Raw genomic sequence first — 22,912 nt, forward strand, 5'->3', positions numbered from 1 at the left:
GCACTTTTGCTAATGAGTGATCAAGTCAAGGACTGAAGACTTAAATGATTTACTATAGAGGACTGGTGATCCACAGTAACCTGTTAGTGGTGAACTGTGAGTGTCAGAATATTAATGTAGTACAGGTAGTAGAGGGGAGGACTGTCTCAGAGGTTAGACTGTATTTGTGGACATACACTATAAATTTATATGTACAACTTTTAGCATGAGCACCAACTCAAAATCTGGTTTATAACAGCAGACATTTAGATTATTGGAAAAAAAACGCTGTTAATTATATCTTTGCAGTGTTCTAACATAGTTTACCTTTTGAATCAAAACTAATCATTAAAATTCTAAGACTGATCATTAAATCAACTTTTAGGGTGCCACTATACATGATTTAGATGCCAGTGTTTGTGATTAGGACCAAGTGCCAAGTAAGTATGCTGACTTAAATTGAAAGGAGCACAATTACAGCAGCAGACCACACAGAGGGGATGAATACAGCGCCTGATAAAAATGCTGACTGTCTTCAGTGCCAATGTCAGTGCTTAGCTATTGCTAGACGACAAACTTGACCCTGAGCCACAGCCTTCAGTGCTGAGCTACAAATGATTTCATTCTTTCATCTCGACTGAATAGGTGTTTGACAGAAACAGCAAGATTTCATCAGTGATTGATGCTTGTGACTGGAGTTTGACAGATGGCAACGTGCTACAAAACCATTGCTTTGTTTGTCTGTACAACTCTGTTTCTGTTTAAATGTGTCAACATCATGCTGAAGTCAAAGCCTCACTGCAGCCTTCAAGTATGCTTCACAGGTATCAGAACAACATTTTGGGGCAATCTTCTCTCAAAAAGCATCAAAATTGTTAACCTGTATCATACTCTGTGAAGCTGTCAGACATCAAAGACAAACAATCGCTGTGCAGCATCACTGTGTTCTTATTGTGGTACAGCAGCAGTTGCACTGAAAAAATAAGTGAAAATCTTAAATTGAAAACCTATGTGATGTTTACTAACTCTTAATGTCTGTTTTTGTTCTTAAGGCAAGTTAAAGAAGAAAACCAGAGTGGTGTAATAATTGCGCTTGATATCAGTCCATCTCAATTTCTGTAATTTTCTTGAATCACATTATTTTTTTCATAAAACAGCTGGAGTAATATGAAATTCAATTTATTAAAACTTTAATTTCTAATAGACTTTAATTTCTAATACACAATTAAAGGGGCTGCATGCAACCTTTTAACATCAATAAATCACCAACACATTTTGAGCAAACAGTATAACTACTGTAAACAAACATGACCAAGGCAATGTAGCCTTTAGCAAGAAATTTGCTGGCAAAAAGCAGAAAGAGGCCATTGTTCGTCAAATACAACCAGAGCGCAAAGCTTTTAGAGTTTTAAAGCAATGTGAAAGACAGATTGAAAGAAAAACTACTTTCTTAATTTCGACAACCACCTGTACTCATCACATCATAGGTTTGACAGACAGACTTCCTCTGTTTCATTTTAAAATCATAATCGTAACAAGATATCCCTTTCTAAACATGCTGCTGGTGTAAGGTTCAAATAAGTTGTTTAACTAAATGTTTTCTACAGTGTGTAACATCCCTCTGGAGTGTCAGTGTTTCAGTGAAACAGCCGAGCAGTACCTTTAAAGAAGCAGTCTTTGCTGTGCACCACGTAGATCCGTCTCCTCTGCAGGCAGGCGGTGCGGTAAACCTCGCAGTGGTTCTCGTAGAACCTGCCATCTGAGCCACACACTGGCACAAAGGAGGGCCGGCATTTTTCCTGGCAAACACACTCAGCCCGACCGGTTTCTGCCATTAACACACACTGTCGGCCCCGTCCGCAGTAGGTCCTCCGACAGGGGCCTCCATCTGGGTCGGAAAGGGCTGGAAGGGCAAGACAAGAGAGCAAAAAAGACTTTCTGAAACAGTCACAAAGACAGGTATAAGATAGTTCCACAATGCAAAACTAAAATACACCTGTCTAGTCAACAGAGATCACAAATTTTGGGCTTAGAAAGACAATAGCATTATATCCTGGGTGATTCATACCAAGCAGCCTATTTGACAATAAAATAATGGTGTCTAGCGCTGCACAGTTAGTTGCAAGAAATCTTCTTTGTGCACAGGAAGCATCATACCAAAACTGAAACAACATAAACTGTCCCCTAAACAACAACCAATGAACCATTCATTCATTGGCCGACCTCCATGTAGGTCCATGAATCTGTGACTATTTGTCACTAGTGGCTGTTCAGTGCGACTAAACTTTGTTTGATGTCCAGCGTAGGGGTTCAATAACAATAGCATTGTTCAATTACATTACAATAGTATAATTTATGATGAAGGACTCAGACTGGCGGGCAGTATCACGGGCCTCACCCACTTTCCTGTCAGTGATAACCGCTGGTCAACCAAAGACCTTATCTGCAACAGCAATATGCAAACTTAATATACACCCTTAATAGAAAGGTTAGATACTGAATATCAATATTATACTGGTATATCACATCACATCTAGGGGAAATTCTGAATGTCTTGTTCAAATGGTGCTATGTCATCATTTAAAAAAACAAAGAACAAAACTGTGGACCAGTGAGGAGTAGGATTTAATTCTATGAAAACACTTACAACTGTATATTTGACAGTAAATCCACTGTATAAGTACAAAAATCTTATTTTATTTATTTTCTGAAATACAGTATCCTCTGCTTTACTGAAAATCAAGGCTTAAAGTCATCCTGATTTAATAAATACCGCATTAAATATGTGACTGTAGTAAGACAAAGGAATCAACACAGTAGCAAGACAAATGATACAATACAAATTATATGCACCAGAAACACCTCCAGTCCCGATCATAGGTACAAGACTGTGCTAACAAGGAGAAAGTTTAAAAAAAACAAAAAAAAAAACAAACTCCCTACAAATCAAACAGCCAGGTGTCCTTATTAACACCTCTCAGCTCTCATTTACACATACATGTGTACATCTGTATACAAACACAGATATGCATACGTGTGTGTATAAATGCCCTAGAAAATAAAGATAGAGATCACACCTTATACTGTACCTACTCTAACCCTCATCAACACACACATTCACACAGTTCACCGCCATCACAACAACCACTGCTTGTTCCTGCACCTGCTCTACACACACATGCATGCACAAATGCACACGCCAGCATCCCCATCATCGCCACTCCCTGCCTAGGACACCTTGCTTCTTCCACCTGATTTAATCTATTTTGCACTTAAAACAAGTCAAAAAGCTGCTGATCCTGCCAGACATTACACCTTAGATTGATCTTTCCTGACTCCATGAGCTTGACCTGGACCCCCCTCTCTTGTTTTGATCTGAGGGTTGGAGTCCATGGAGTCCATGTGCCTTGGGGTTATTGTAATGAAGACTACATGCTAAAAAAAAGGTACAAACAGCGCATTTGGTGCATCAAATGCCAATAATAATAAATTGGCAAATGCCAATAGTAAAAAATTACACATTACAGTGTTTACACACTACAACATGAAGAACTCCCATGCAGGCACCCTCATTGTGTTTGAATTAATTGGCAGAGGTGAAAGTCCAGTTCAGCCTTTCAAAAAAAAAAAAAAAGATTAAAGACAGCTGTGTATTTTTTGTGCTCATAAATTTTATATGACAGTGTTGTTCTACACGTGGCTGTAGGGAGACAAGTAAATTCACCCATTAGAGTTCTCCTTCACCCCTGAGCTCCCAGTCAAACTCTCAGTGCTGTTACAGAATATACAAATGTCAAAAGCTGTTACAATACTTTGAAACCTCAAGTTATTACAGGCCTGTAACACAGTGTTCATCCTTTGAAATTTAAGATTAAATAAAAACTTGGAGTTTCGGTCTAAAAGCAAAGTTTTGCCCTTAACTGACCCAGTTGAGTTTTAGCACTTTTTCTTTTAAAGTTTCAAGTATTCTCTCGTTTGTTTTTTTTATCTTTAATGTTAACAAGCTCTATTATTTGCCATGGAAACCAGGGCAAACCTTAAAAGGAGGTGAAGGCTGTCTGCAGCACTGTCAGAAACAAACTGCACCACATGAATGTCAAGGTGGAGAGCAACACTATAAAACAGTGAAAATGAAAGCATAACTCTGACGGCAAAAAAAGCAAACAAGCAAAAGAAAATCTGAAGTTGTTGCTTGTAACATTACATTTCATTTATTGGACATAGTGAAGGTATCACCATTCCAAGGAAATGAATATGCAGCCTTGTGTTGATGTTGTTTTGAGGTTGAGCTAAGATGCTGAGAAGGGGTCAGTTTTATTATCTCTCTGTGGAATAAGACTAAAACCATACTGGCTTAACTTAAAAGACCCTAGTCTAAGCTTTTATAATCAAACTGTTGAAAACAGAAATTGAATCTGCCTGGAGTATAATCATATCTCAACTCTCAGCATATTCAATAATGGAGGTAATGTGCTGTTGTCGGAGGACAAAAGTCCCTTAATAACATAAAGGCAATTCCAGGGCTGATGCACAGAGGCACACAAGCACACACACATACACACTAAACACACATTAATACACTAGCACCCTCCTACTCAGTTTGAGATGTCAGTGTGCAGTCAAGCCTACACTCTCGCACTCAGTCACTGTCCAATGCACATCATCTGTGCTTGTCAACAAAGATTGCTCATTCTTCATAAATATTTTCAAATACACACACAGAAACTGCTGACATTTCATTTATCAAGCAAAAAGTATCTGCTTTTCTTACACTTGCTTCTCATATAATTGTAAATTGAACATATTTAATATTTAAAATAATCAATAGCTGCAACCCCCACACTCAGAGAAGAAACGCACAGCCCACAGGCATGTGCAGTCTGACCTGACTTGGTAGCGTTGACTACGCCTTTATCATAATTAAATGTTAGGAATCTGCTAGGGGAAGCTGAGTGGTTGGGGGTGTACCAGGTAACTGCCCCGAGGGGAGCATGGGGGGAGTGGTGGGGAGGGGCATGAGGAGGAGATTAAGACAGACTCAATTCCTTTTTATCCAGTTTACTAATTGTTCCGCGTGTCTCGGCAAAGCATCTGTGGGAAATGCAAAATAGCCCGGCTCCCCTGCGACCTTGCTGTTCATGTCAAGGTCGGGGACGATTACAAGATCGTTTGTATTCTCCAAGCGTGGGAGATTAAACGCTTTGCAACAACCGTCCAGCGGCAGTTACCCACCAGTGGCTGTTCTTCCTTCTTCTTCTTCTTCTTCTTCCTCATGTTTTCTCCCTCCCTGCCTGTCCTTTCACTCCTTCAGTCCCCTCATCCTTTCCCATTTTGTTCAGAGAAAAGAGTACATGAACAACAGAAACAATAGTGCATAAAAGTTACATTTACAATAAACAAGCTGTCTGACATTTAGCTAAGTCCTTGTGCTCATGCTCATCCCCGCTGTAAGTCCTTTGTCTCGCACTCTTTTGGACCATGTTGGCTGCAATTGTGGCTTGTTTAAGAGGCTAAAAGTGTCGTTTGATAATCCTCTCTGTCTAAGCTGCCGGCACAGTGTTTATAAATGGCTCTTACAAGTTCCGGTGCTCTGCGGTGCCAAGACAATGCCAGGCTGACCATCCGGTGTCAAGCCTTGCCTCCTGTCACTCGTATTCATTCTTCTTTGGGTCTTCTGTCTTTTTTCTCTTTATTTTGTTATGCATGTGTATACTCTCTCTCTCTGTGTCTCTTTCCTCCATCTCTTTGTCAATACCCGTTTCATGCTGAGCTCTGTTGGGCTTTAGGGAAATTGAGACCAGGCATTGTCCACTATAATCAGAGATTTCCAGGACATGTTTTGCAAGGAACTCTGTCGATAATTACTTGGGAACATGAGGGATTTGTGCAAAGTATTAAGACCATTTTGCCTTATCTTTCTGACATTTTTCGACAGACAAAGATAAGTTTCCCCCTTTCATTTCCTTTTATGTAAGTCTAAGTGGATGAGAGCATAACTGGAGGCACAGCACGGCTCTCTGCCTGACTGACTGCCTTTTCATTTGTTGGGAGAAGCTACAATCTTGTCAGTCTCAGCCCTCGCTGTGTCATTGTGATGAAGCCGTTGGTAATTTGAATCCAGAGCGAGGCATACAATCTGAATGCACGCAGTCACATATGCACTGTACAGCACGTTTGCATAACAAACTCAGCACACACACAGCCAGAGATAAAGAGAGTCAGAACATGTCTCTTCACTCTATTTAGCAACTAAAATATGCCTCAATATATTTATACCTGAGACTAAACTCTCAAGCTCTTTAAATCCCTTTAACATTTAAAGTAAGTCACAACAAACTTTATTTTGTATTTTATCCAGCTCCACAGAGGGAGAGGTTGTTGTTTTTGATATATTCTCCTCAGAGAGATAGAGGGACACTGCTGAGCTTCTCACTAATCAGACTGGAAGAACATTTGCCCTGCTGATGTGGGACTTGCTGCTTGCAGCACTACCATGTTATAAACTGCCCTTATCCATGGAAACACAGAAGCTGCAGTCACAAACCCTTCAGGATATCAGTATGTGACATTTACAGAAACAGAAAGTGAACATTTTTTGCCAGCAGACAGCTTTCATTAGATGTGGTTCAGCCCCAAAAGTGTCCTTGTGTTGTCTTATCACTGCACTTCTGTAGCATGCACGCACATGTGTATGAAGAACTTGTGTTTATTTTTATTTTGTATGTAGAAAAGCGCTGTCACCTCTGCTGATCCTACAGATCATTCTATTTGCTCTGAAGCAGCTGTAGATAATTAAATTCAGAGATGCGCCGTCAAACACTGTCTCCCCTGTGCCACGCAGTCGGACAAAGCGCTTCTGACATGCACGCTGAGCTGGAATATCAATGGACAACAGCAGCCCTTGGTGCTAGGTGAGATATGCTGTGGCATACACACAGATAAGAAAAGACTGTCTATTTTGCTGCATTGTACCAAAAAAGCTACAATGCAGAGTATGGAAACTGGAATACAAATAACTGGAGATGGAATGAACTACAATCTTTATAGTGATCCTTGACATAATGTTTTTGCTCATATTTTATATTAAGAATTTACTTTTTTTTTTTAAAAATATCTTTCCAACTCTTTTAAGAGCATCCTTTAGTTGAAATCACAGATGTTTGATTTAATATCTAATATATTCTAATTATTAGAATTGGACAATTCCTTCAGCCTAACATTAAGGATATGTTCACTACTATGATCTGAAACACACCATCAACAATGACAGTGATATTCACCTATCAAAATAAATGAGACCTACTGCACAATTCATTGGCTTTAATGTCCAGATAGCAAACCTGCCAGCACTCTCGATTTTTACGAGTCTCCCTATTTTAAACCTTTCTCCCGCTGTGCTCCTGATTGGTAATTACTCCCGTTAATCTCCTGATTTCATAGGTCTTCCTTTTCATTATTACAACCTGTTTCTGGTACTGTACAGTGTGTAAGCACAGCTGCTGTTTGCACAGGAAATCTTTCCTGTCCTCTGTCCTCCTCTCTTTGCTGCTGACATGATTCACTGCCTGTAAGTACTGCAGGCAGAGAGGAGGAGGTACTGGTTTGTCTCAGCCAGTAACTAAGTTACAAGAATTTGCCAAGTGTTGAGAAATGTGGCAAATTCAGATAAACAGTTAGGCTACTTACAGACAGCTTTCGTTGTGATGTGCTGTGGTTATGTAAAACATACCAGCGGAGGATGGGACACTGCAGGCAAAGTAGTTGAAAATATTACCTTTCTACATGTTTATGCTTGTTGAACAAGTGGTTTGATAAAGTACTTATTGGCTTTCTACTTGCAAAGGTTTTGTTGCACTTACAGTTACAAAAAACTCCCGATTTTTGAAACCTAAATATTGGCAGGTGTGGGATAGCTTGTTTGAAGTTATTTATTTGTAAAATCGAACCCCTGTGCCATTCATAGTTAGCATTTTTTCTGCAATAGCCATTCACTGTATTTACATTCTGTTATCATCTCTCTGTATCCTAGTTTTCATAGTTGTGTAGTCTGCCATTCCTTTACTGCATTCAAATTGCCTTCTCATGCACTGGGGAGTCACAGGGAACAATGCAGCATGTAATTCAGCATTACTGACATTGATAGCAGTCTGTTCCTGACTGTTTCCACACGCCTATAGCCATATCACAACAATGTTAAGCTACCGCTGATGCAAAATGAACATTTCCTTCTGCTGCAGCTTCACATTAAAAACATTAACCCGGTAGATTTTATTGTGATGCAGCCACAGGAAACACATTTTTAAAGATTTGTCACCTAAGTGAGCCCTAACCACGATTGTTAATCAAAAACGCATCTCCAAAACAAGCGATTTTCTGCATTTTTTTGTAAGCACATCATTTTCAGTTTTTGCAAGGGAATAATAGAACAAGCAGACATAGTGAAGAGTTACAGGCAACCAGCTGCACACCTCCAACTACTCAGCAAGGTAACCATCTCCTTACTGTGCTTGCCTGTTGTGTGGGAAACTACTTGCACTGTGTGCAGCATATGAGATGATGGTTGTTCCAAATGAAATTATTGAGAGGCTTCTTTATTAAATCATGTGTTTGTGTGTCTTCACTGTAAACAGATTTCTGACAAACTAGCACAGCACTAGCAGACTTTTTGGTAAGATGGCACTTCCTCAGCATACACAAGTTATCCTGCTGATGATTTGGGTGTTTCTGTTTTGCCAAATTCAGCACATAGCAATGTATAGTAGAGCTGAACACAAGTAGTAATAGTAGTAGTAGGGGTTAAATATTTAAGTTTCTAAGCTGTCAGATAATAAAGGAACATGGCAACAATTTTCTTAGACAACAAGAATTAAATGTTGATTAAATTAGTTGTAAATTAAAAACCAACATATAACAATTAATAACAGCCAAACAACAAAGACAGAAAGTGAACCTGACTTTGAAACATCATGTCTCTTCCTGATTCACTCTGGACACTAGAGACAACTACAGCAATACTACTTCATGAAGTAACTTAAGAAGATAATTACATTCAATATTAACTTCCTACCAAAGCCATTTTTCTCCATTAAGTGCTTCAAATTACCTATTACCTCCATGACCTCTTTCTTAATGGCAGGTTAGCCAGTACCTTGGTGTTCACTACACGTGATTGAGTGGATGGACACTAAAGCCATTTCAATCAGCCAACTAATAGAACAGTTTTACCGATATGTGAATTCAGAGAATGAACTGTTAATGACTGGCATCTGGGCTTGGACCCAACTTAAGGCCCCACTTATGAAAGACAAACACACACACACACACACACACACACACACACACACACACACACACACACACACAACTACCTACCGATGGAGGCTGACATGTGCCAGTAAAATAATATCCCGTCACTGCTCTTTCACCACTGAAAACCATTCAGTGTTTACCAAAGACAAAAATCTATGAAGTTAGACATAAAAAGAGACTATACACAAATTCAAATATATGCACATATGAACTTGTTTCAAACTATGGTGACATTACTGTGTTACTTCTTATAAACTAGTACCAGAAAATAATCAATATCTCCCTTAATACTCATTTACACACAGTAAAAGATGAACCCAAGTAATAAAGTTATAAAAACTGAACCCTGACTATTTTTAAACTTTGATGACATCATGACCAAAACTTGAGCAGTGGAGAAGCTTTCACTGATTTCTGAAGAGGCATGGCTGATGGTAAGACCAAAGAAAGTAGTCATAGCTGATTAAGTGTACTTGTCAAGTCCCTTATTAACACATGCTGACTCTGTTTTCCTCCTGTCTCGATGTTTCTCTTGCTCTCCCCCCTCCCTTCCAGATTATTGATTGTGAGGGATGCAGATGGAAGTAATCAAGTGAAACGCCGAGCTGGTCGCTGCTGCTGTTGCTGTTTATGAGGAGAGTAAAATGTCATGAAGTCGAGGATGTTTACGAGAATGAGAGAAAACAGAAAAATGATAAACTGAGTCTAATGAGGGACAAAAATTAAATGGGAATTAATTTTAAGTGATAAGGGAAAGGAAAAACCCAAAGACAATAAGCAGAGATGGACAAAATCAGTAAAACTGAGGACTGAGACAAAGGTAAAGGATTGAGAGAGATAAGATAGCAAAATAAAATACAAAACACACAAATTAGGGACCAGCAACACCCATTGACACTAAATATGACAATTCATATAAAAGTAATTTAGTGAAACAGATTACTGTCAGACAGTAATGGAGCTGCAGAGAGAAAGGCCAACTTGGCCTATACAGAATGAGAGTATTCGGCCTCTGCCTCAGACAAAATGTCACTGGGCTCATCTGGCCGGTTCAGCAGATAGGCCTGTATTGATGTTCTGATCCCTGCGTATCTGCAGTTGCTCCATTGAGAGGCTCAGTTCTCTTTAAAGAGTGACCTGGGAGAGCCCTGCTGCTGTGACTGCTGCTGCTACCTGGGGCTCCCTACACAATCCTCTACACAGCAGATAGTTGGCAATTTCTTTAGGGGTTTGTGGGTAATTTTTTGTTTATGATTGGCGATAGGCTAGGTCACAGACCAGGGCAGGCCCAGGTGATAAAGCACGATAATTCACAGCACTTATATTATGTACTTTTTTTCATCCTACTGACACATTTTCCCTTGTTTTAAATGAAAACACATAATTTGATTCAGAACTTAATTAAATTACGGGTTAAGTTGTATGCAATGATGTTTTTGCATCCATATTCATAGATTCAAACATTCATACGGTAAGTAATCCACACTGAATACAAACTAACCTGAGTGCCATGCTTTGTTCATGAAAACAAATGGCAATTTTACGTGCTAGCTGCACACCATCTGCTCCAACTCCAGAGGGATCTAAGTTCTAGAGTATGCTTTGCTGTATCTTACCTGACTTTGATTGGGGTGTATGCATGTGTGTGCAAGTGTTTACATGTCTGCATGTGCCTGTAATAGAAAAGTACACTTAATAAGCCCACGTAGCTGCTTATGATTGAAGACTCAGAGAAGCTGGTTCACAGTCTGCCATATTATTTATTGCAATTTTACCGCCAACTGCACGTAAAACTAAGGCTAGAGCAATATAAGGCTTGAGCATCAGTCCTCTTCAGCTGCCACACTCATATTTTCACATTAATGCCAGCATAGCCAGGGATGAAATAAGCTCTCAAATGTATTTTTCTGCATTAGGTTTGAGCGAGCATGTCAGTGTGGGGAATATAATGTCTCCTGGAGAAAAAAAAAAATCCCTCCATATCTCAGGAGTCTGTGTTGTACAAATGGAATGCGTTTGAAAAGAAGAAACGTCCCTCCTGTGTCCTATACACAAGTCTTTGGAGCCATATGATCTCAATCTTCAAGACCTAAATTAAATTTCCATGTCTGTGTTTGTGTGTCTGTAAACATGCGACGAGGAAAATGGGTGGTGAATTCTGCAGTGTGTTCCAGTGTGTGTAAATCTTTTCTTGTTAAAAAAAAAATACAGTTTTTCAAAGCTGCGAAACCTTCCCATGTAATGCCCCCACTACGCTCCACCCCTGTTTATTATCAACAACATCTTAATCCTTTCGATCCATATTCAGCCTCATCTTTCTCTCACCCCTTGCTATTTATCTCTCTATTTATACATCTTTCTACAGTATATACTGTATTTCTGCTGACGCTACACTTGCACCTCCCTCCCTCCAGGGTTCTGGGAGAACAGAGACTAAGCGCCCCCGATGGCCTTGCTCCCACAGCCAAGATGACTAATAGCCCCCATAGGGTAAGAGGCCACAGAGGTGAGGCACAAAGGTGAGAGAGAGAAGATCAAGAGGCTATGTCGTCTCACACGGCTTGTAAAAGCTTCCACGGTTGGGTGGGCTTTGCCTGCTTATGTGCTATTCACACAGAGATAGTGTTTTGAATTAAATCCTTTGTGTCCGTTTAGAAGGCCAGAATATTACTCCCACAACAGGATTCTTATCTAAGAGCACAGAGTCATCAGATAGAGGGAAATGATTCTCTTAACAGTGTTGAAGAGGACTGCAGAATAGTTCCATACATGGTTCTGTTGTGTATTAGAGATGTACTGATTGGGCTTATTATTTAACACTTCAAATTTTGTATTTTATCCTAGCCTCCTATTTAAAATGGCACACATAAAATTGCACTGTAATGCAGCATGTTGTTTGCTTGGTGTTAGTCTGAGGAAGATATTTAAAAAGAAAGAAAAAAAAAAGGTCATGAACATGTCTTCTGAAGCATTTTTAATCTAACTATTCTTACAATATCAGCACATCTTAGTCCTGTGTGAATAGAGCTTTTTACCTTAACTCATCTCTAGCTTTGCAACTATGCAGACTGTTGATGGAGTGGCAGATGTACAGTAATCATGCTGAATTACTGAAAATTGTGTGCAGATATAGATGCAATACATCCCCTATTGATTTTTTTATGTTTGCATAAATATGAAGATGAGTATGTCTCAGATGACAACTGCCTTCTGTTTTCTTATATATTTATTCACATTTTTTTTATTTATTTTTGATCAAATAGATATAGAAAAAAGAATCAAGTCGTTGGTCTTTTTCTCATTGTGGTTAGAGACAAAGTTGTATATTGCACTACATAAAGGTTATAATACAGTGAAGGAATTTCAGTTTATAGCACCATTGACTGTGCAATGCTCACACTTGAACACCTTGTCTGGACATTAAAGAGAGGCGATAAAATAAACACAGCTACAGGGAATGAGCAGCTGAGAAACCAGGCTGGCATTTATACACAATTACTGAAGCAGCATTATTCTGATGGTAATGGTATTGGACTGTAGTCACAATATACATGACAGTATATAAAACAAGTGAGACTTGCTTGTTTGCACTTGCCTTGCTAGTGTATTGTTACAAAATGTCTTTACTGAGTTGTGACACAGACCATTCAACTGCCTGCAGCGTTACACTCTTAAGGACTCAAGGACTCTTAAGCACTAAAAAGCTTGTGTGGTCTTATACTGTATAAATCTCTATCAGCTGCAAAGTTTGTTCGGTCCTTTGATTTCCCAATCATGTCATGCTGAAACACACACTCACAAGAGTGTGGGAGGATGTGTAGTGCATACAGTAATATGGTAGATTAATTTAAAGTATTTTGTTCCATATCTGTCTACTCCTTATGTCTGTTTTAATAGCAAATGTAGAAGAAAGAGACTTACATGAATGATGGGTCAGACCTAACACCACAAGGAGAGTTAATCAGACTGATCCAATTACACACAGATTAATTTGGCTCTTTAAAACAGAGGTGGGGATGTTGCGAAGTGATAAAGTAATAAGTGAAAACATGACTAATTTTATGGAAAGAAAGGAAAAGAAACTTTCCATTGTCTTTACATGGAGCCAACGATATAAAATATAATGCTAGAATTTTATTAAATCCAGTTGGATTATAAAATATTTCCTATTGAGTGCTTCCTCAGAAATAAATAAAACCACTGACATGTGCTTTTGTCATCCTGATAACACTGGACATGGTGCACAGACTAAGAAGAATAAGAGGTAAATGGCATCACAGAGAGATGGATGAAAAGAAACAGAAAGAGAAAGATGATAAAGACAAACCCCGGGATGAAACAGAGAAAGAGGGTTCAACTTGGAAATGAAAGCACTTCAGAAAACTAGGTGGAATCTGAAGGGCTGCATCGGCCTTTAGAGTCTCTGTGAATCATACAGTGAAGTAAAAAAAAAAAAGACAGTGACCCAGAGTGCTAAAAGCTAAAAGCTGGACTAAAATCTGCCACAGAGCTCTCAGTTTTAAAAGCAGGGCTCCCCAAGCCTTTCAACACTGACAGCTGGGAGCTGTCCCTAACCCAATTGAGCACCTATGGGAGATGTGTTAGACAGCAGTCTCTCCACCACCATCATCAAAACACCAAATGAAGGAATATCTTTGGGAAGACCAGTGTTTATCCCTCCAGCTGAGTCCCACAGACACACTATGGCAGTGGCACAAATTGCAACGAAGCAGTAGTGTAGGTGTAGTGATACTGGCATATGTATCTCGGCACTAACAACAAACAAACAACAGTTTTCCCAGTTTTCTTAATGACTGATTGATCATTATTTCTGGTAAACATTTTTAATACTAGTCATAGTCAAAGTCACTCACAAATCTTCTGCTTCCATACAGAATTCAAGTTTCAGTACATCAAATTTAACCTGAAAAGTTTGTAATTTTCCCAAGTACAAAGAGCAGAGTTTCTAAGATAATAAACTTTTCACTGCACCATCACTGCTATGACCATGATATTAAATTCACACCTGGTGCTTTCAAAGTGAACTGTCATATTTATGACCAGCAATAACCCAAGCACACACCTGATAGAGACAATGCTAAACCAGACAGGTAAAGATGGAGCCACAAACGGAGCAGCCCAGAATTAGAAGTACTAAATAAAACATTAACATTTTTCCCTCTTATACAACTGACAAGTCTAATGTTTAAATGATGATTTGCCTCAAGGTACCCAAGAGGCATCATGGAGAAAAATTGTCAGATATATGTTTTTCTTTTTGGATTAAAATTGGCAGAAAGAGAAAAAAAACCCAAAAAGAACAAGAAGGAGTCAGGCATGCACACATGAATAAACACACGCACACAAACACATCAGACACAACCACAACAAAAGAAGGAAGGTAATGAATAAATAAAACAGAAGAACCACCATCTAAAATAGCTCTGACCGAGCTCTGCCCAGAGAGGCGTTCAGTGAGCGATCTCATCAGTGCTGCTGTCGTGTCTGCTCGGTGGTCAGGGGAGCTGGTGTGGTGTTGACAGCTGGCTGTCATTACTCCAGAAGTGAGAGGAGACAGCAGGACAGGAGGAGGAAGGAGACAGCAAACAAAGGAAGGGACCAGTGAAGTGGGAGGAGAGGGACTAGAGGAGAGGCTTGAGGAAGAGGAGGTGAATTAAAAGCAGGACAGAGAGGTGGAGAGGGAGGACAAGAGACAAGTAACGTGACCCGACCTGACCTTGATGGATCTGGGCTGGTTAGACTAACTCCCCAGTGCTTGAATTGGGCTGGGTTCATATTGTCAGTTCAACTTTTTATTTCTCCCTAAATCAAAGTACTTGACATATGCCTAGTTTATTACTGTTTCTTATTACTTGGTCCAATTGTGATTTGCCTGGGTATCTCAAGAGTTTAGCAGATTTTAATGAAACTGAGTTTTCAATGCATATCTAAATTTTTTAAAAAAAAGTTTTCCTTACGATTACAGGAATGAAAAGAATCTGGTAGCCCATGATTATCTTTGACAACTATATGTGTGTTGATGAGGATCTTGATCAAGAAGCAGAATAAAACATTTTACATAATTTTAATGAAAAATGTAGAGGATTATGCAGCCCCAGTAGAAGTGTAAGCTAAATACTTTCTAGTTAGCTAGCACCTTTCATATACACCTTAAACTGCTTTACATTTTATTGTTTAAATGTTACATTTTACACTGTAACTGTAAATCTTCACACCTTTGCTGCACCTGTTTCTCATTTGTATGCAAATTAATTTTGATGACATCATATAGATTAAGTACATTTGGCCCCTCATCTAGAAGTTTACTGGAATTGCAGTAAACATTTTAGCATTTTATAAAGCATTTTGATGCATAAACCGGTTGTCCAAAGACAACAACGCCATGTTGGATTTCCCATTTTACAAAAAGAGAAGGAGAAAATAACATGAAGGAGAATGAGGGGGACACAGAGATGAGAGAGAGCTGGGGTGTATGAAGAGTGACACAGGTGGGAGGTGGGTAATGGGTGGATGAAAATCAGAGGCAGAAGGGAGGACAACATGATTTACAAAGTAGTGAGAAGGGTAAGAGACAAGGAGTTGAGGACAGAAAGAGAGAGATGAGAGTGTGACAGACAGGAAGAGGGGTGGTGTGAGAGATGGAAGGAACAGCGAGGGGGATAAAAAGAGAAAAGGATGGAGAGTGCAGGGGAAATCAGATGGGGGGGGGGGGGGGGGGGGGGGGGGGTGGAATGGGGGAGGGGTGACTGGAGGGCAGCTGGTAAACGAATGGATGCCAAGCATCTGAGGGACAACCACTGAGCGGTCAGTGTGTGTGTTTGGGTGTGTTTGTGTGTGTGGGCGTTTCCACCACACTTGCAAGCATGAGACATAATGATGTAGCGACAGAAAGAGATGGTGAATGAGGACAAGAGCGCTTGTGAGCAAGAGAAGATAAGAAAAAAAAAATGCAAAAAAAGGGAGAGGTGAACAGAGACAGAGAGAGCGAGGTGGCCCAATGTGTTGAGGATTAGGGATTTAGGGCTTATTGGAACAGCCACTGTGTTTACATGTGGCCAGAAATATGCCTCTTGCCTGGAGATGTGGGTATTCTGTGCATCCAAGTTGGATTTAGATTAAGCAGTTAAATCTGAAGGAGGGAATACAGTTAACACAAGCTGCAAACTCTATATGACTTGTTGTTGGTGGAAATGCCGAGGGCATTGTTTGTGCTGAAACTCTGGATAGAAGTGAACAACTAAGCTCACACATTCTGCAACATAAAATAAAGGATACAACATTTTTTTTTTTGCCAAACACACATAGACAGACATTCTCTATATTCACCAATGGAGATAATATTTCAAACACAACACAGGATGAACAAAACAGTCTAAGAAAGAAAGTACAAAACACCATGGATTTTACTTGTGCTTCAATTTGCTTCAGAGACCAAAATTAGGCTGAATTTGGCTTCTTCAGACCTGGTGCTTGTGTGGCAAGTTCACAGAGGGGGCAAGATGGGAACACTCAGCTTCAATCAGATCACAATCCATAATAGATGTCCATGTAAATATCTTATGAAGGAGAGCCATGGAGAAAATGACTCCGTACTCAGGAACACACACATACACATGGAGACACACATGCACACACATGTACACACAAAGGACCACAAGAGCAGACTGCAGAACCACATAGAGGAGACATCCCTCACTGTCATGCATGAAAAAAAGTGTAATAGAGTGTATTTATCTAATATTCATGCGCTATCTTAATGGAGCTTTTGTGTGAATGCTCTCTTGTTTTTGCAGTTGTCTGTGTGCATGCTCAACAAAAACAGAACTGCTTGAAAAAGACCTGAGTTCACATCTAAATGTGATTTTCTCGGTAAAATGAAAAATACATCAATAACAAATGTTCGTGGGATCTTACTTTATCAGTGTTGGTATTAAAAAGTAAATATTGTTGGCAATAAAACAATAAAAATTCTTGTGTGAACTCAGAAAAACTGTGTAACACAAAAGGAAGAACGTACAAATGTACGCCTACATAAATGATCTGCCTGCATCCTTGCAAAGTTTATTTCCATTTTTAAGGTCACAGCAATCTACAGATCACTGCTAACTATTAAGAAAACAGTCATTTAAAACTTGAAGGAAAAGAATCTGGCAGTGATTTCCATACTAGAAAATATTAATATAAAAGCCTTTAAACCCTGCAGATATTTTTGAATTGATGTTAATATAACACCCTGTGCTAACAATGAAAGCAATATAATGTCTTCCTGACACATGCTCATCTGCTTCAGTGTGGATTTTGACTGAGCTCTGATATCACAGTCAAAATGTTATTCCAATTTAGGTTGATGCTAAAACTGCATGTCCTGTACATAGGCTGGATTTTATGTCAGACTACATATTAAGACTAAACATGAAGTGAAAATGCCACAATGTCTGTCAGGATTGTGCTTTTTCAATAAAAACTGTGAAGGTATTAATTTAGATCAGTTTAGTTTATAATGAATTTGTCCCGGAGGGCAATTGATCTGCAGCAGATAAACACAAATTTTAACATAAACAAAAAGTGAAAAAGAAAGGAGAAAATGGTACAAGTTAAAGTGCAACCATACAAACTTCACAGTCACACAACCCAACAATAAGTCTTGTTTAGAATTTGATGGCTGATAAACACTTATTTATCCTATTTTATCTCATTTTTGACAGACAGTAGCAAGGTAGGATTTCCATTGTATGGTCACACTCAGGACAGTTCAACCATTTGGCAGAGCTCTGACAGCCAGTGGCTACATCTACAGGCACACTAATAATTTGATTATAATGAGATTAAGGCAATAATGCGAATAAGACAGAACCCATGTAAACACCATACTATGATTATGTTTGTGCGATTACGCTCATGTTCAAAGTAAGCATAATCGCAGTAAGATATGTGGATTACTCCAATCTTACTCGCTCTAAACATTTGATACCTGTGGCCAGCAAAGAACACTCATAAACACTTTCTAACCCACTTTATTTTTAACCCACTTTTGAGATATTGTGTAGGTTATCTGTAAGAAGCAACTGCTTTGTATTTTAACAAAAAAAGCTATCGTGGAGAGTGCGGACACCTGGGATAGCATCCGCTCAACTGACGGAGGAACCTGGAAGCTCAAACAGCAGAATTACACCCTACTACAGGATCCACATAGCCAGCAGAATCTGGTACTGTAGGTCAAAAGATCTGTAATATTGCTAGCAATTGCTTTTCCTTGGTCATGGGGGACCATATAACACATGCTGTAGGGTCTTGACTACTTAAATAACTTATATTCTCAGATTGCAAATACACAGTACACTAGTATGTAGACTTGTAAATTATAAAGGTTACAAGTCTCTATTTTTATATTATTTACAAGTTCAGCTGCTCAAGCTCCTACTTAACAAGCACTGATTAAAAAGTATTAAGGAAGAAATCCTGCTCATCCATTCAGCACAGTGTGGTCAGTGTTTACCCTATAATTGTACAGGCTTTTTTTTGGCCCAGCAGGGTTTCTTGTTGGCTTGGCGGCCCACTGGCCTCAAAAATATTTTTTTAAATGCCAAAAATAACACCAAATATCCATTCATTTGAGAATCAATAGCGTTTGGGAGCCTCTGTGCAGCGCTGGTCTGAAACATGAGTCAACCTCTATGTTGTTGCCTGGGAAACTCTTGGTATCGTAGCTTCTGTAAGGAATAGGGCAGTGTGTAATGTGTGTGCATAGCGAGTGTGTGGTTGACTGAGCGGAGAGAGTGAGTGGCAGAAAAGTGACAGTGAAAGCGAGCTGAGCAGAGGAAAAGGTTAGCAGTAAGTTGTCAATCTGGCAGTAAATGCACAGTATGAGTTACAATGTGTCAGTTAATAAAAGCTGCAGCCTCTCTAGACAAAGAAAAGTCTTGTCTGTTGTTTCCCCAACTGCTGGGAAAGTAAAGGGGGTTAGCCCCGAAGTTAGTGACAATGGGTTAGCCTAACCTGACCTTAAGGACTGACATTTAAGGTGGACCAGCAACTCTCATTTTAGCGTCAATCTAAATGAGACATCTACATGAAAGGTACAGCCGCTGCCATCACCACCCAAAAGCAGTCAACCTAGGCGAAACACTGGTGGTGGAAACAAAATCTGAAGTTTGGAACCAAATCCAATGGATGAACCCAGCTGGTTCAGAGTCATAACAGACAGAAGATGATAAACGGCATCTTGGGAAATCAAGGTTGTACTACTGAGCGTGTGGTGTCGGTTCTGGTGGAAGGTCCCCGAGCTCTTCAGCCCCAGTTTCCTCCACATCCCCAACCTCATCCTCTTCCCTACGCTGCATCCTGCTACCCCACACAATCCCAGCCCAACTAACCCTGAACCTGAGGAGGAATACAGATACCAACAACTGTAGTGCAGATTATTTATGCACAGCTAATTGAGTTAAATAAAGCACACTTCAATGTAAAAAGTTCTATGTTAAGTTTATTTGAAGTGAAACTTCAAATTTGAGTTACTAATTATACTTTATTGCAAAGAACATTTCTTTTTTTACTTGAAACAGGTCTATAAACAGATACACTCGAAATACTTCAAAATGTGCACTAAATGCTTTGTGCATTTAGCAAAGTAAACTACTTTTTATTTTTTCAAAAAAGGTATGTTTTTTTAAAAAAGAATTTTCATATTTTTAAGGAAATAAAATAAGATTACCTCAACCTAAACATTCTTATTTTTTGAAATGAAATAGATTTTACAGATGTTTACAGTTTATACACGTTGACACAGCAGGAAATTTCCGGCCATGTATTCAGTCAGCGCTCGTCAAACGGCTCTTGCTTCTTGGCCAGCAATGTGTTGAGCTTGTACAATTGGCTGAGGCAGAGCTCTCTCTCGAGACCAAACATTTCTGCGTTCCACACTGGACGTGCGCTCCTCCCTCTTACACTCACAAAAGTTATGAAGTGAACAATATGCAACCACCATCAGGGGAGTGAAATGGAAGTAACTCCTCTACAAGAGGACCCTCCACATTGATTTCAATCTTCCAAACACCATTTCCACCACTGTCCCTGCTGCACTTAAGTAGATATTAAAGGACTCTTGTTCTGGGGTTAATACTGGGAACTGCAGGAATAAGTAAACTGGTGTCTCCTGAACAATCACTCTAAATATTGAATGACAATAATACTCGGTTTAAAAATACAATAAATAATAGGGACAGTGGCACCAGATGAGCTCAGAGCATGCTAACAAGCAACCAATGGCTTATACAGCTCCCTCAGATTTTCCAAGTGCCCCCCCCCCCAGAAGGTTACAGTGGGCTGGGCCTCTTGTTTCCATATGGATTAAGTCTAGTCCTAGCCATTTGTTTTTCATATTTTTTTCCCCAATGGAGTTCTTACATGAAAAAAAAAAAAATCTTAGTCCTAATTCTAGGCTTAATTTATGTCCCAGCAACAGGCCCAATATATATTATGTGATGGACAGCAATAGCTATAATGTTTGTGGAAGCCTGTTGTGCAGTGGCTAGAAGAAATATTAAAGGTGAAATGAAGATCTACAAATGACTTCATCACTTTCGTAACATGAATTTTGTAATTATGGACCCATTTCACATTAAGTGACATTAACAGAAAAAACATTTATAATTGAAAACTAACAGTAACCAACTTTAAACAGGTCTGACTCTCTCTGTACATTTGTGTCATGCACACTGCCTGGTACTCCAAAAGCTTAGAAAGAGACATGAGTATTAGTATTAATAATACATAGTCATATAATCAGTCCCATCTATGTTTTAGAACAAGTAATCACAACAAACTGTAGTTGCCTGGTACAATAAATGTTTAGACAACATAGCAGACACGATAAAGAGGTAACTACCAATATTTGTCATCCACAATTGCCTGTAGGATATTGAAAGGCCACCCCTTTCTATTAACAAAATCCCTATAACCGCCCAACGGTGCCCGTAACAGGCATGTGCGTTCCATCGATGCAGCCTATGATTTGAGGGATGTTGTGCGCATTTTCGAATCGCTGTGCATCAGAGGGCACCTCATCCAATGCGGGTACTTGTATTAAATCATGTGCCGTAATAACATAACAACAGGAAGCAAACAAAGTTACTCAACGTCATAACTCTCTCTAGATTGAACGAACTATATGACATATGTGAACGTGATTATTAAAGGGAGTTGTCACCTTTGCAATCAGGTAACATCATAATCGCACTGATGTCGTATTTGCAGTATTGGCCATAATCTCACTACTGTACACATGTATTATTATTTATGTATTTATTGGGATCATGTACAGTGTTAAACATAAATGTTACCATTTGATGTACTGTACCAGAGTTAACTTATAGCTAATTTTCATCTGCAGTCCCTTCGGTAGGTCACAATTAAAACATATAACGGCACAATAACAAACAGTATAAAGGAAAAAACACACAGGACACACAAAATACAAAGCTACACACAATAGCACATCACATACACCCACAATGTCAACTAGAAATTAATAATGTAAGCTTTTCACATTAGCCATTGTGACTAACACGCCCCTGTGTTTTTACTCTCAGAATCACTAATACACTTCAGGATATCCCTGAGTTTGATATTGAGGTTATAAATGTAGCAGACTCTTTCATAAAATACTTAGTTTTGTCAACATTAAGGAACTTTAGCATGCACTTGAACACAAGGAACAAATCCAGCTTGATATCCAACAGAATTAGTGCATACAGAAAGTCCCTTTGCAAATTAACATTGGGTGTAACTGAAAATCTAGGTTAATCTCAAAGCTACTTTTGATATAGCAAATTGCTTCAAAACATCTTTTTTGCCAATTAGAGAAAGCTGTCTAAAATCTACTAATTTCCTCTAAAGAGTAAAATATGCAATTTCATTAGTAGTTGTGTGCATTTGGGGAGGTTGCAGAATAGGGTGGCAATTTGTATTAGCTTTGGGCAGTTTTGAAAGGTTAGAAATCAGCTGACTGAAATCGACTTCATGCTTGTATATTTGCTACCATTTATGTTGCAATATGTATATTTTATATATTTTTTCTCTCGCTGTGTCTTTCCTGTCTTTACATCCCTGTCTGTCTTGATGCATATTTTTAAAACACTGGAGCTAAGGATGGAACATAACTGACACACACTCTCACTAACAAATATGGAAAATGGCGGTGACAAAAAAAGTAGATTAAAATGTTGACCATATATGCAAAATTCAAAAACAGAGACACATGTGCACCCCCACACACACTGTCCGTCTATTCACTCACAAGCCCATTACTTAGTAACATGAAAGTTTGCCTGCTTTTGAGAGTCTGTTATGTGCCGTCTGGGTGGTGATGATATTATGAGTGCAGATGCAGCGCTAAGCCCAGCAATGTCCCACAGGGGAGCACTAAAAGCAAACCCTGACCCTGTTGATAATCAATAATTCAGCAGAAATCAGGGTTAGAATAAGTGCAGCACTGAACGACACATCATTTATACAGCGTGCAGAAGAGACAACGTCTCTGCCATCATAAAGTTTGCATAAGGTCCAAGCCACCACGTCAGTTGTCCACAAGGCTGAACATTAGCTC

The 22,912-nt window shown here is 39.2% G+C and overlaps 1 protein-coding gene across 4 annotated transcripts in view; it reads right to left on the minus strand.

The window, feature by feature from the left end:
* The window catches only part of fstl4 (follistatin-like 4), a 236,831-nt gene that overhangs the window by 141,002 nt on the left and 72,917 nt on the right, over positions 1 to 22,912 (minus strand). For all 4 annotated transcript variants that reach the window (XM_044371293.1, XM_044371291.1, XM_044371292.1 and 1 more), the window contains one exon: positions 1,640 to 1,882. In XM_044371293.1, the coding sequence (XP_044227228.1) occupies positions 1,640 to 1,882 (243 nt within the window). The remainder of the gene's footprint in view (positions 1 to 1,639; positions 1,883 to 22,912) is intronic.

The sequence above is a fragment of the Thunnus albacares genome, chromosome 13 (assembly GCF_914725855.1).
Source record: "Thunnus albacares chromosome 13, fThuAlb1.1, whole genome shotgun sequence".
NCBI classification, from domain to species: domain Eukaryota; kingdom Metazoa; phylum Chordata; class Actinopteri; order Scombriformes; family Scombridae; genus Thunnus; species Thunnus albacares.